We start from the raw sequence: 15,739 nt of genomic DNA, 5'->3' as shown, positions 1-15,739 counted from the left end.
TACTCAGAGGGTGATAAGGAGCTGGGAATTTTGCCAGAAATAATAGTAGGGATAAAAGCACTTACAATATTTCAAAATATGCCTATTGTGTAGTTGAAGAATCATAGCCTCCAAAGCAGCACACCAGCTGTCGGATGATGACACAAGTCTGAGTCGTTCTTTTTCGACTACAGTGAAATTTTCATGCAGATTTTCAAAAATTTAATTAAGTGATATGGACATCTCTGATAAACACAATGTTTATTTTCTATCCATAACTGTCCCTGAATTAAGGACAGAGTTAAAAGTGATCCACTTTGTGGACCTGGAGTCTTATGTCAATCAGAATGCAAAAGTTATCTGTGACCTGAAGGACATTAGTGAACCCAAATTTCTAGAAGCTTTGTGCTATCATTGCCAACATATTTTAAAAAGATCCAAAATTACTGAATCACAGATGCCATGATGACTGAATCCCATCTTTCTAGATTAAAGATCTAAAAACTCAGATTAAATGAGTGAGTTCAGATTTGCCATATGAAACAAATATCTACATTGAATACAGATAATTTTTAAATTTGCAATTTTTATGTTGACATAGCATTAGTTCCTACACACATAGCAAAGCTTGAAAATGCTACGCATAAGTGGGGTGTCATCTATGGTAACACACAAGAACAAGAACTGCTATTATTCTAATTTTGCAACAATCTGTACTATTAATAAAACTACAACTCTCTTCCCACTAAAGCAGAGATCATAAAGCCTCCTGCTCCATAAATTAAAGTTCAAAATTAACAGGACGTGCCATTTGTTCTGTCAGTAATACATTCAGCATGCATCCTATACATTAAAATTTGTTTTCCAAATGTTTCCCCTTCCCCATTCCACCATATAGACAATGACATTTTGTTAATTATTTCCAAAATCACTGGTAAATTTCCATGAAATTCCATGCCCTTTCTTCAGATTTTTCCCTACACAAGTATGATATGTAACCACGCAAGCAGAATAATTTGCAAATAATGCCGCACTTATTTAACAACAGTAATTAAGCCTTCGTAAAAGTCACTGGTTTGTAATTAGGAGTGGATAACATACCAAAGCCAAAAGCAACGCCTATCTACTTGCCTACCTCAAAGCAGAAAATGACCCTGCCATTTTTTTAACAGATCGATATTTAATCATACAGTGCAATTACTCATTGTGCTATTAAGGGAAGCTTTACAATTTGGTATTACTGTAATTTCATTTCAGGGTAGATTACAAACATTATTTTATCGTTAGTGCCTGTTGAAATACCACCGAGACTAATTACATTGTTGATTCCCACCATACATAAATAAAGCATAACTTTGCATAAGTACCCTAGTTCCAAGAATTGTGATGATCCAAGACAGCCAGCAGCTGAATAGTTGAGATGATTAATTCAAGATATCTAATGATAAGCAAAAGTTGGGTGTATATTATAATTCAGAACTGTACAAAGGTTCTTTATGACCACCATCTAGTCTCTCAGAAAACCATAAAAGACACGTGTCATTGTTTTACTTTAAATTTTTTAAAGACAACACTCCCTATACACCTCCTCTAAGATCAAACAGTTTTACATTCTGCAGAGTGACCAGGTAGCAAGGATCAGAACAGCTTGTTGATTTCAACACTTTAATCCAACTTAAAGTCCTGATTGGACCTGGTTAGGTGTTTAGTAGAAACTAAGTTATTAAAAACAAAGATTTATTGAGGAAAATATACCTGAATTAAGCAATGCCACATCAGCATGTGTGGCTTCAAGCATAGCATTGGTAACAAGATTCCCGAGACTGCTCTCTGATTTTCTTACTGTGGTGAAACGGCCATCCAGTTCTACCTCTATCTGACACAGCACTTCTCCCAACAGGTGCTGCATAGATTAGAAAAATAGATATGTAAAAAATAAATTTCTGTGGCTATGGTTAGTATCCAGTAAAAATCATCAACTAGCAATTACATTAAACTATATCTCAGTTCATTCTGATTATATCATTTATTCTAATAACTGAAAATTAACAAAAATAATTGTTTCATATGCCCTTAAGCTGAGTGATCAAAAAGAATCAGAAGATTTCTATTACTAAATTATTTTAAGCAACAAAACGCTCCTTAAGAGAATTAACAATATGTGAAAACATCAAGGTTTACCAAAGTCTATTGGGGGCCTGAACAATGAACAAAATATTACGATGGAAACAATATAACTTTTAATGTAAGTACTTCAAATTATCATATTCCCTTACAGGGAATTTTAAATAAAAAAACCTTATCAATGAAACGTTGCAATCTCTTGTAAGATTCATTTGCTCCATAAAGCTTCAAGAGCCAAAAATCATCCTTGGGGAACAAAATTTCATCAAAATAATTAAGTTTATTGCAAGAATGTTTTAACACTGGCCCACTGAATTGAATAAAGTCTAGTGCATTGCTTCTTTGGCAATCTGACTATTACTTAAGCTTTATTAACACCTGTTCATTTTGTGCACAAATAGATCAATTGTCCCATAAAAAAAAGCTCAAGGTGTTTTCTATTTTGTTTTGAGATATCTGATCACTGCCAGGATTGCACCACAAGCTTTTCAATTAATCACAACAACTTTAACAATACAGAAATTAAACATATTTTGGCAAACTACGTTAGTACAGGAGGCAGTGCATTCAAGAGAGGAAAAGAGGAGGGTATTGCTGCATTGAGTTGTACTGAAGACTTAAAGCAAGAAGTGAAGCAACACAAAAAGATTCTGAAGATAGTTGTCTGTTCTGCTCTAAACCTAGAATCACATTCCTAAGAAATCTCACATAATTGAAAATTGCATTATAAAAATAATTTTCAATGTGAAAAGGGGGTTCACAGCTGAAGAATTTTTGACTTACAGAATTGTTATCTTCTCTGCAGGATTTTAATAATGGCATTTTTATAGGTGCAGTATATTTTGTTGCTACAAACTAATAATAAGAGATTAACCAAAACTACATTTTTGCAGTGTCTTCATCCATAGTTGACATGGTGCATGTCAAAACAGTTCTTAAATTCTGTGAAACAGCCACTGCTAGAATTAAAAGGAGCCACATCAGCTGGGTTCTCAGACTTTCTTTTCGTCTTTGTAGATTGCAAATGTTTTTTCTTTAACTGTTATAAAAAAAACCTGTCTTAAAATATTCCTTCAATCCACACACTCAGGGAGCCTCTGTTTCCTCTATCATCTTTGGCCTTGACCTAGCAGTTCTGGACTGCAGGAAAGTAGGAAAGCAACTTTCCTTATTTTAATAGCATTGTCCCTATTGTACAAAGTACAGACCCACAAGCCCAGTAGCTAAAATAACATTGTAAGTCCTTTTGTTTCTTTGATTGCCTCCAGTAATGAAACGCTCTTTTCCAATCATTATCATTAGCACTTTGAAGGCTTAAAATACTCCAGATGCTAAAATCTTGAGCAACAAACTGCTGGGGGAATTCAGCAGGTCAAGCAGCATCTATGGGAGGAAAGAATCCTTCTGACATTTTGTGTTGAAACCTTGCGTAATGACTGATGACTTGCCATTCATTATCTGCATGCTGATGATGTCAGCCCTACAACAAATGAAATATATACAGAGGTGTACAAACAAGAACCAGGTATTGATATTTACAAACAGCAATTGTTTTTGAAATCACAAAACACAGCTGTGTAAAATCTTGATTTATTAAAATAACAACTGGAATGTTGCACAATAGGATCCCACATAATACAAGTCTGAAACAGATCACAACATTTATATAATGTAGAACTGAGGCTCTTCAACCACAACAGTATTTTACTATTTTAAAAGACCAAGATAGATCAGCTGCTGGAATGGTATCACAACAAGAATTTTGCACTCAATGTCAGCAAGACCAATGAATTGATTGTGGACATTAGGAAGTGATGTTGGTAGCATACAAAACAGTTCTCAGAGGGGTCAGCAGTGGAAAAGGTGAACAAGTTCCTGGGCGTCAACATCGCAGGAGATCTATCCTGGCCCCAACAAATAGATGTAATCACAAAGAAGGCATGTTAGTGGTTATACTTCATTAGGAGATTGAGACTGTAGCAAATTTCTAGACATAGCATGGAGAGCATTCAGACTGGTTGCATCACTACCTGATATGGAAGCTCCAAAGTGTGGGACTGAAGAAAGTGACATCCATTGTTAAGGACCCTCACCATCTGGCATACACCTTCTTTTCATTACTGCCATCAGGGACAACATACAGGAGCCTGAAGACCCATTCTGAAAGTTTCTTCCCCTCTGCCATCAATCTTCTGAATAGTCCATGAACTCATAAACACTACTTCGCTGTACTTCCTTAACACTATTTATTTATTTACTGGTTGATTCATTGATTGATTGTAAATTTTGTTACTGCCACTGAACAACAAATTCCACAACATGTGTCAGTTAAAGCAAACCTGATTATGATTCTGGTATTTACTTATGCATATTAATAATTTTAGAATGATAGGTCATATTTATCATTACTTGGGAGATGCACTGGGTATAGAGAAAAGGGTATCAATAACATCCACAATTTTTTGTTACTTGCATAAAATCCATGGCCCAATCAGATAATGAGCACTGATAAATACAAACATTTTCTTCACATTGTAACTTATATTGACATAATTACAAAATACTTTTCTTTCAGCAATAGTATTCTTAACTTTTCCAGGTAAATACAGGTTATAATACATGTGTTTTGAACAAGAATATCTTGTTTTACCAATTAACATTTATCTGATAATTGAACATCAAGAAAATTATACAGGGCATCAATCAAAGAAGTATGTTCCACCAAACCAACTGCTGACACAAATTTATAGAATGAAAATGCATCAATAAATTCATTAAACTATAGCCAACATACCTCCAAATTAGAAGTAAATCCTTGGACAATGTTCCTCACAAAAGCGTCTTCCTCTAAATCTTCTGTAATGTCTATCTTTTGTGTGGTGTACTTATAGTTATTCTCAAAAGCTCTTGTAATGTCAATTTTAGTTAGGTTTCTAAAATCTGATCCACTTTTGATGATTAGCGTTCCATTAATTACTTTGATGCCATAATCATGATCATGGCCTCCTAGAATCAGGTCCAACCCATCAGTGTTCCTTGCAAGTCTAATATCATTATTCCATTTCATGTGTGTCAAGGCAATCAGAAGTTGTGCACCTTTGGTTCGAAGATCTTGAGAAAGTTGGTTAGCAACAATGACGTAATCAATAAAGTTCACATTTGTCCTATCAATAGTTGGTAAAGTATCAATCCATTCTTCTTCCACCAATCCCATCAAACCGATTTTTACACCATTCCATTCCAATAACTTGCTTCCTATACCATGTCCTAGTGGTTCAGAAGTAAATAAGTCATACACATTGCTGAGCAACCAAGGGAAATGCATATCTGATATTATTTCTTCCAATAGGTCAACTCCAAAATCAAATTCATGATTTCCTGTAAAACAAATGTCCAGTAAACAAAATGTACTGATCCAATTCTGATTGTAGCCATAGTCTAATGTCACGAAATTTTAGCTATCAAAAACAAAAACAGCCTAAAACTAAAATATTAATAACTATGCAAGAATCTACTGTATATCTAAAGCAAATAAAAAGTCATGGCTAGCCATTAGATTTATCTATTCTGCTGAAGCTAATTTCAATTAGAAAAATATAATATAGGAATGAAATACAAAAATTGTCAGGTAACTTGTGTCAACTTATGATATTTAAAATTACTCACCAAATACTGCACATTGTATTCCAAAAGCATTAAGAATTGGTATCATGTGTCGTCCTTTTGTAGTTGTACTTAAGAGGGAAGGATTTAAGCAGTCACCACTAAAAAGTATCAGGGGATTTAGTGCTTTAAATTGTTTTAATGCTGTAGCAAACCTGTAAAAAATGATGAATTCACAGAATAAATAAGATCCAGAAAAACCAAATATTATTTGTGAAAATCAGAAAAATGCTGGTAATGTGAAATAAAAACAGAAGAAAGATGCACACACTAAGCAAGCCATGCAGCATATAGGAAAAGAGAAGTGTTGGTGGTTTAGATCAAAACATCTAAGAAAGAGAGAAAACAAGTTTGTTTTAACTTACAGAGAGAATAGGGGTATTTTTCTGATAATGTAAGACCTTATTTTGCTGGTAAGGTGTTTTGGGAATAACTGTAAAAGAGATTATGAGGCCAATGGAATTAGTTATGTACCTGACTCTCTCCTTCCTTTCCTCTTCTGGATATTTCTGTCTCCCATGAAGGGGATAGGGTAGTGACAAATGTGCATTACAGACTCCTACAGCTATCTTAAATTTAGTTCCTGTCAGGCTGCCTCCTGCAGGTACTCAATTCTGTTCTCCTAATTTTTCCATCTTTGTCATATCCACTCTGATAATGAGACTTTCTACATAAAAGAAACTTGGAGATGACTTTCTTCTGCCTGAACTGTAGCTATCCCTCTTCCATCATTAGCAGGCATTTGATTGTATCTCATTTATTTTCAGCACTTCTGCTTTCACACCCTGCATTCCTGAAAAGAGCAAGTGCTGCTTCTCAACTGACAAACCTTTGCATTGAATGGATCAGCCATTTCACATATTCTGTTTCTTTAAGTGGTCCTGTTAAATAATTAACATGATCATTCCACTTATAGATCATTCACTGCAACCCCAGAATCAGCATATCAAAGATATTCCCTTTGCCATTTCCATTCTCCTCCCTGCCTTATTAAAATTAAAATTAACTTGTTTTCCCCTTCCTAGTTCTGATGAAAGGTCTCTTTCCAATGATATTGCTTAACCTGTTGCACTATTAGAGCAATTTTGTTTTTATTTCAAGTAGTATTTAGGACCATACTCCAAAACTAGATTTATCCAAGTATTTAACCATCTCTCTGGAACATTGTTGGTGCCAGATACTCTATTATTAACATCTTAGAAGTTATCATTAATCAGAAGCCTAACTGGACTACAAGCATAAGCACTGTGTCTAATAGACTTGGTAAGATCAAATAACAAAATCATTTCCTGACATTCCAAATCTATTGGTAAAATATTCTTCATTTATTTAGATGATTGAATCTCCAAAAACTTGACGTCTGAACTCCTCCATCCTGATCAAAAAAAGCGCAACAGTGTCTTTATTTCCTGCGAAGCATCAAGAAAGCTCACCTCTGTTCCAGGATACTGATGGACTTTTACCACTGTACCATTGAGAGCACACTCACCAACTGCATCTCAGTGCAGTATGGCAATTGCCCCGTATCGGACTGCAAAGCACTCTAGCGTGTGGTGAAAATCGACCAGTGAATTACTGGCACCCAATTGCCCACCGTTGAGAACATCTACCATAAACTCTCCCTGGGCAGGGTGAAAAGCATTATTAAGGATGCATCTCACCCTAAACATGAACTTTTTACTCTCCTCCCATCTGGTAGGCGCTACAGGAGCCTCCACTCCCGCACCAGCAGGCACAGGAAGAGCTTCTTCCCTGAGGCTGTGACCCTGCTGAACCTCATATCACAGCGCTAAACAGTACTGCACCCATATTGTACTGTCTCAGTACTTTTATATTTGTATGCTATAACACTTTTTATTCGCAGTTATTTTGTATATAACACTATTCTTTGCATTTCTCATAAGATGCTAACTGCATTTTATTGGCTTTGTATCTGTACTCGGCACAATGACAATAAAATTGAATCTAATCTAATTCAGGACAAATTAATTCCATGTAATTACTCCAACTACTACCCTAAAAGCCACTTTCTCTACCAGTAGCTTATGATGGCTGTAGTCTGTATTATCCAAAAATGCATTTGCAGCAAACCTCTAAGATTTCTTTGGCATTTACCAAACCCATTGTTTCTAATATATAGTAGAACAATAGGACAACTGAATGAGAAAATCATTTCCTGAAAGCTCTTCTTCAAATCACCTCCTGAAAGTTTATCTTCACTGGGTTAAATTCTTAGAACCTCCAACATAAAACAATTGTGAGAGTAGCTTCAACAAAATCATTGGGTTTAAGAAGACAGCTCACCACCGCTTTCTCAATGGTAATTAGAAATAGACAATAAATATTGCCCTTGCCAGTGACTGAATCAGTGACTCATCCTATGAATGAGTAAAAAATAAATACTAATGACCAGAACAAATGAAGCTGTGTATTTTTCAACATTAAGAGATAGTCAAATATATCATAGATTTTCAAGATTTATAAGGCTTGGAAAGGTTGAACAATTATGTCTAAATCAGTTAAATAAACAGTGAAATTATGAATATTATATTTAAAGCATATCTGAAACAAATACACTTTTAAAATCTTCTGAATTCAGAGCAACAATTCAGTCTGAACATATTTTCAATCTCAAATTATGTGGCTTCTGTGGTGCTAAGATAAAGTTGAAAATGTTAATTCTCTTGTGCTACTTTCCTAACTCAATCATTTCTGTGGGAAACCTGACCAGCTGATTTTGTTTGGATCTTAGCAGCTAAAAGATGCAATTTAAACAATAAAAATCAAGATGAATGGGAGCTGAGTAGGTTTATGTCAAAAGATTATCTCCTCCATTTAAAACCAAAATTCCCTTATGCAGAAAGTTGGAACTGTTTGGAATGATGAATGGACTTTTGATGGGCATATAGGAAATTATAGGTAGGAAATGGAAATCGAGAAGTGAGCATAATATATGATCAACGTACAGGCTCAGTGGGTCAATGATTTTTGCTGCTTATGTAAATTAAAATATTAAAATAAATTAAAATATTACAGAAAGTACTATGAATACTGAGTGTGTCAATACTTGGGGTTATTCCTGACAGAATATATCACTGGGAACAGGTTTCTAAATATTAGATGTCAGGAATTATGCCATGGAATGGAAAAACAGGGAGCGGCACACAAAATATAAGTCCAATGTTAATTGTTTTACTGTAAGATAGCAATATGAGGATGTATCATACTTCTGGAGGCTCAAATTTGCCACCAATATTGGTACAAGTAATTAAGAGACCAGGAAAACACGATCAAATATCGTGGTGAACCTGACGGGATTTCTGACAAACCCAAGTAATTTTATTGTTGATATATTTGAGGTCCTTGAGTTGTGCACCACAGGATTTTATAATGGGGAAAGTTCACAAATTGTGGAAGCAATTAGAACAAATGATTGTGATGTGGTTTGAGTGGAAACTGATATCCAAGTAGGGTGTTTGGGGGCAACTGGAAGAAAAATATTAAAGACTACACAGAACATGATTAACACTATGAAACATAACTATAGAAAATTTTCCTGAAGTGGAACTGCTAGAAGGAATGCTGGGTATTAAAACACTGATAGATATTTGCTGGTGCTGATGGGGAGGGTTTAAACTATTTTGCCAGTGGGTTGGGAAGCAGAGCAATAGTTTAGAAGATAAGGCAGTTGGTGCAAAGGTAACTGCAGCATACAGAGGGACTATGAGGATATAGAATACCCCAACCCCCAATAGCAACAGGGTCACTGAGGAAGAGGTCGGCAGACAGATTTTGGAAAGATGCAAAAGTAATTGGGCTGTTGTCATGGGTGACTTCAACGTCCCTAATATTGATCAGCATTTTCTCCTGCAAGTTTTAGATGAGGCATAATTTGACAAATGTGTACATGAAGAATATCTGAAATAATATGTGGAAATGCCAAATAGAGAAGAAGCTATACTGTATCTGGTACTAGGCAATGAACATGACATTTACCATGGTCTTGGAAAAGAATAGGAGCAGACATTATGGAAAAGTATTAATTGAGGGAGGACAAATTATAATGCTTTTAGGCACGGATTTGGAAGCATAAATTGGGAATGGATAGACTTAGTGAAATGCACAACAGAAATGTGGAGGCTGTTGAGAGTGCACATTCATGGGATTCTGGATATGTTTGTCCCCCAGAGGCTGGGAAAGGGTGGTAGGGAGAAGAGATGGATGCCAAAAGATGTGGAACGTGTAGTCAAGAGGAAGAAAGAAGCATACTTGGGATTTAGGCTCATCAAGGCTCTAGAGAATTATGAAGTAGCAAGAAGGAGCTTAAGAACGGACTTGGGAGAGCTAAAAGGGGATATGGAAATGCCTTGCTGAGTAGGATTACGGAAAACCCAAGGTGTTCTACACATATATAAAGAACAGAAGGATGACTAGAGTGAGGATAGGACTGTTCAGGGATAGAAGAGAAAGCATGTGACTTAAGTTGGAGGAGGTAGGGGAGGTCCTTAATGAACTCTTTACTTCAATGTTCAATAGTGAGAGGGAACTTGATGATTGTGAGGTCAGTGTAGAACAGGCTGATACACTTAAACATGTGGATGTTAAGGAAAAGAGTGTGCTAGAACTTTTGAAAAACATTAAGATAGATAAGCCCACCTCCCCCATCCCCGGACAGACAGGATATAACCAGGTTACTACAGGAAGCCAGGGAAGAGATTGCTGCACCTTTTACAATGATTTTAGTATCCTCACTGGGGGTGTGGTAAATGGTATGCCTTTGTACAAGAAAGGTAGTAGGGATAACCATAGTAATTGTAGACCAATGAGCCTTATGTTAGAGGTAGGCAAACTATTGGAGAGGATTCTTAGAGACAAGATTTATGATAGTCAACATGTCTTTGTAAGGGGCAGGTCATGTCTCATGAGCCTGATTGAATTTTTTGAGGAAGTGACAGAACAAATCAAAAGCAGAGCAGTGGTTGGAGATTTTACTAAGGCATTTGACAAGATTCCACAGGACAGGTTCATTCAGAAAGTCAGGAAGCATGGAATGGAGGGAAACTTGGCTGCATGGCTTTATAAATGGCTTGCTCATATTATGCCTGGTGGCTAGTGACCAATGTTGTTCTACAGAGATCTGTTCTGGGATCCCTGCTTTTTCAGAAAGCTATAATTAACCCGGAGGAGGAAATAGTTAATAAGTATGCAGATAACACGAAGGTTAGTGGTGTTGTGGATAGTGTATAAAGTTGTTGCAGTCTACAATGGAACACTGATAGGAGCTCATCTGAGAAGTGGTAGATGGAGTTCAATCCAGAAAAGTGTGAACTGATTTACTTTGGAAGGCCAAGTCAGAAGGCAAAACACAGTGTGGAGGAACAACGGAATCTTGGGGTCCATGGTCATATTCTTCAAAGTTGACATGCAAGTTGATAGGATGGGAGTTGGCCTTCATTAGTTTGTGGAAATGAGTTCAAAAGCCACAAGACAATGTTGCTGTTCTATAAAACTTTAGTTAGACAATACTTGGAGCATTGTGTTCAGTTTGGTCACCTTATTAGAAAGTATGTGGAAGTTTTAGCGAAGGTGCAGAGATTTACCAGGATGCTGCCTGAATTAGAGAGCATGTTTTAAGAGGAAGGGTTGAACCAGCTAGAGCTTTTCTCATTTCAACAAAGGAGAATGAGAGGGATATACAAACGTTTGTAATAAGAGGCATAGATCAAGTGGACTGCCAGAGACATTTCCCAGGAAGAAAATTGTTAACATGAGGGAACATAACTTTAAAGGATTTGGAATAACATACAGGGTGATGTCAAAAGGAGGTTTTCTTGGAGTTGAAGATGCATGAAATGAGCTGCCAGAGTGATGGCAGAAGCAAATACATTAGGACCATTTAAGAGACTCACAGATAGGCACATGGGTGTAAGAAAAAAATGAAGGGATTGTGGGAGGAATGGCTTAGATGGATCTTAGAGGAGGTTGAAGAGTCAGCACAACATTGTGGGCCACAGGACCTGTACTACACTTAAGTTTTATATTTTCCCATGTGTTCATTAATTAGCCTGAAATATTTCCTTTTTCAAGTGTATATTTCCAATTTACTTCACCTGTCAAGGGTAAAGATTGAATGTTCACTGTACCTTTATACAGTGGATTCCGGTTAATCAGGCCATCAGTAAATCAGGACGGATGCTTATTTGGGTCAACCCTTAAAGAACAAAAAGTAATCAAGAAAATAGCTGGGGTTCCCTTTGTTTAATTGGGGCACCGTGCCACTTAATTGGGCAGGAGACTTGCCGAACGGTTTCTAACTAGAGTCAGCCGTGTGCACTTGCATGGTGACACTACACCATACATAGAGCAAGCAGTTTTAAAATATCATCAGTTTTCTGTGTTTGTGTTCAAAAAGCAGTGATTTTTTTCCACTGATAGTTGGTGAGACACAAGCAGTAAGACAATTCAAAACTGTTTTGCCCATTGTATTTTCAAGCATTGAGGCTTGGAGATGCCAGGAATGAAAATAAAACGATTTCACTACTTCAACAAGTTAGGGACTATGAAGAATTTGAAGGTATTGACAATCATCTTGGTCATGGTAGAACTGACAGTGCTTTGGGAAGACTAAATTAAGGAGGCAATCGAGTTCAAGGAATCCAAATACCTGGAGCTTATAGAGCAGTGCCAGAGACAATGGTGGCGGGCAGCATTGCAACCCTATAGAGATGAGGTGTAGAGGGTTTTGTTGGCTGCTCATTCTACAGAACCTAATCTCTCCTTGGCAAACAACAGAACAATCAGGATCATCACGGAGGCTGACAAGTGTGCCTCCAGCTGGTATGGTTCAAGAGGAGTTACCTGTGAACCAATGCTGCAGGGACACAAGCCAGGGCCTGATCAATCCTGGCTGGGTCATCTGATCAAACGTGTCTGATGTTGAAAGACCTAAAACTGCCAATGACCACAGGTTACATCACTGATTAAGCATCGCAGTGCATCCTAGATGGTATCTCAGCAACACTGAATGTTACAATGAAAATGAAGATTTGGAGGATGTAATGATCAGAAGAATTATACCAAAGGCAGTCCATTATCTATGGTAGGTGTCTGTGCTGATTTTATTCCATTTACAGTCAATCTAAAGAACATATACACTGGATTAATTCCTTCATCAATAACTATTAGGCACAAACGCAATTTTATAGTACTGTAGTAGTTACAATTCTACTTTTTTGTTTTTCATTTAAGTACATAATTTATTACTCAGTTAAATTGTATTGTCTTTTATCTACCTTTTTAATAATTTCCATGAAATTTTGGTTAATTGGGTAGCCACTTAATTGGGCCATAATCTGTCCCAATTAACGGGATTCCACTGTGTTTATTCATTGCCAACTGCCCTCTATTATAATTTCCAACTGCTAAGGGACTGGTAAAACATAGTCGAACTTTGTAATGAACCTGATGAGTTCAATTAAAGTAATCTTCGTGGTGATACAATTTATTGTATTGAATTCCGAAGTTAGTTCATTTGCATAATATTTATTTATATTCACGAGTCATGGTGGGTTAAACACATCGCTGGATCAACAGTCCAGGTATCTAGATAGCTGTTTCAATGTTAATAACTATGCCACTCTATCCTTACCACAATGCTCAAAGCAAATCTCCACCCCGAATGCATCACCCAGATGTTTTGTTACTTTTAAATATATGTAATCTTTGGTCAGAAAGCTGTCGAACCTATGTTGGTGCCGGAATATGGAGAGATTCTTGCGGATTGCACCCCCCCCCCCCACCCCGCACATTCTTGGGTGAGCTGCTTATTAACACAAACATGTTTCGCCGTATGTTTTGATGTACGTATGATAATGGTTTTTGCAATCTTGTCATCTTCCTTAGAAATCATACTCATTTCGTATTTAACTGCACAGAACAAACTTATTTCTCTCTCTGTCTGTCAATTCACTCGCAGCCACGAAAAACTAACACAGCAAGTTCCTCGTGGTTTATTAACAAACACCTTACGCCAAGTAAACGCGTAAAAAGAATGACCGTAACCTGGACGCGCCCCCCACGGGTTCCTCCGCACGCGGCTGGATTTCATAGACATCGTTAAAGTGGAGGATGGTCAAAATGGGAACAACTGGGGCAGATGCTTCACAGGAGGGGTCGAGCACACTCGTCGTCTCCGCCGCCATCTTTCCAACGCCCGCAGCAGGGTCGCCAGTAACCGTCCGTGCGGTCGTTATAGTAACGTCGAGCTCGCGCTGCCGCCACGTGCCGCGCCGCGCCGCGCCGCCCCGCCCGGGCGGCAGGCCCATTGTGACTCACGGTCGCTGAGCGCCCGCTCGCTGCGGAGACCCGGGGGGGAAAGCTGCTGCGGCTGAATTCGGATGAGATTCTGTCAGAAAGAGAAGGAAGGGGCAATGTGGGCCCCTAAATCAAAATGTGGTGAAAATCAACCTATGAGCACAAGGTTGTGTGCCATAAACTCTATCGAGCTATCTATGAAGTGGGAAAAAATGGAAGGAGGTTATGGATTGGTTTTATTAATTCATTTATTGAGATATAGCTCTGAATAGGCCCTTTCGGTGCTTCCAGCCCAGCAATACCCCAATTTAACCTTGTCCTAACCACAGGACAATTCACAATGCCTAATTAAGCTACCGATGGTAGGTCAATCGGACTCTGGGAGGTAACTGGAGCACCGGGGGAAACTCACACAGTCATGGGGAGAACATACAAACTCCTTACAAACAGCGGTGGGAATTGTACCTGAGTTGCTGGTACTGTAGAGCAGTGCTAACCACTATTCTACCATCCAAGTGAAGCACAAACTGTAACATAAAATCTTTCAGGTTCCACTCGTGTAAGATTTTCATTCAAGTTTTCTGTTACATTATTTTGTAAAACCCAAGCTCTGTTTTGATATATTGACAAGTAGTTTATTGTCATATGTTATATTCTCGATAATGTTTCTGGTGTTCTCTTCTTTATGAAACACTTCTCCTGTCAAGTGAAATCAATAGTTTGATTGAAATTTTTCTATAAAGCTGTACAGGCCACAAGTTCTGAAGGGCTGTGGGTTCAGCTTAAAAATACTCAAGATGCAAAAGCATAAGGTTATAGAAATTGGAATCGTGCAGTGTGGGTTTGTGAAAAGCAGTTTTTTGTTATCATGAACTCTAAAAATTTCAGTCAATTCAAAAAATGTTTGGATCACAACACTAAATAGTCAAAATCATGTTTTGAAAAAAGTTAAATCACTTCTACATTGTAATATCTACTATATTGTATTTATATTCCCAGACAGTGTAGCTGGGTAAGCATACCAACATTTACTGATACCAATTACCATAGTCTGGACTTCTGAATTACATCCTGTGATGAGGTTCCAAATAAGTCTACCTAATAATGCACCACACAGTGTAAGTTTACTTCTTCTGTGCTTCCAGCATGTTATTGTTCTACAGTACAGAGATGGTAATTGAGGCTGACTGCCAGGATTTGGCCTGTTCAATTAGCCACCAGGACTTGTTAGAGCAGGGAGAAAAATAATTCATTGTATAGGGAAGGGAATGAAAAAAAATGCAAGAGCCAAACTAAATCGTATAAGGAGAATATGAGAAGATTACACGGAGAGACAATTTACAGTAGAAGTGATGTGCAGTGGAGTCGAAAGCAGAGCATTAATGCATTAGTTCCACTGTAATAGTATATTTTACTATGATTGATTATTAATCAAACATATTAATTTTCTATTGGTCAATGCCATTTTATTACATATCTGTGCTGTAATTGATTGTGTGCAGATCGAAGGCCTCCTAATGTTCTTAATTCTTATAGACCCAACAATTCTAGCAAACTCAGCAAACCACAGAGCAATTCTTAAAAGGAGAAACTTCGAAGAATAGAGAATGAAGAAGAATTCTATGCCTAAGTTAAAATTCGCAAGGTGATTGGGAGTGGA

General features: G+C 37.3%; 1 protein-coding gene across 1 annotated transcript in view; it reads right to left on the bottom strand.

Moving 5' to 3' along the window:
- The window catches only part of LOC132404484 (NAD 5'-nucleotidase-like), a 63,499-nt gene extending 49,409 nt beyond the window's left edge, over positions 1-14,090 (bottom strand). The window contains exons 1-4 of the mRNA XM_059988640.1: positions 13,828-14,090; positions 5,770-5,921; positions 4,898-5,481; positions 1,735-1,882 (exon numbers count right to left, since the gene is read on the bottom strand). Of these exons, the coding sequence (XP_059844623.1) occupies positions 1,735-1,882; positions 4,898-5,481; positions 5,770-5,921; positions 13,828-14,090 (1,147 nt within the window). The remainder of the gene's footprint in view (positions 1-1,734; positions 1,883-4,897; positions 5,482-5,769; positions 5,922-13,827) is intronic.
- Between the last annotated feature and the right edge of the window lie 1,649 nt (positions 14,091-15,739).

The sequence above is a fragment of the Hypanus sabinus genome, chromosome 14 (genome assembly GCF_030144855.1).
Source record: "Hypanus sabinus isolate sHypSab1 chromosome 14, sHypSab1.hap1, whole genome shotgun sequence".
Taxonomy (NCBI): domain Eukaryota; kingdom Metazoa; phylum Chordata; class Chondrichthyes; order Myliobatiformes; family Dasyatidae; genus Hypanus; species Hypanus sabinus.
Note: the sequence above shows the minus strand (reverse complement) of the source record. Positions and strands in the feature narration are given on the sequence as shown.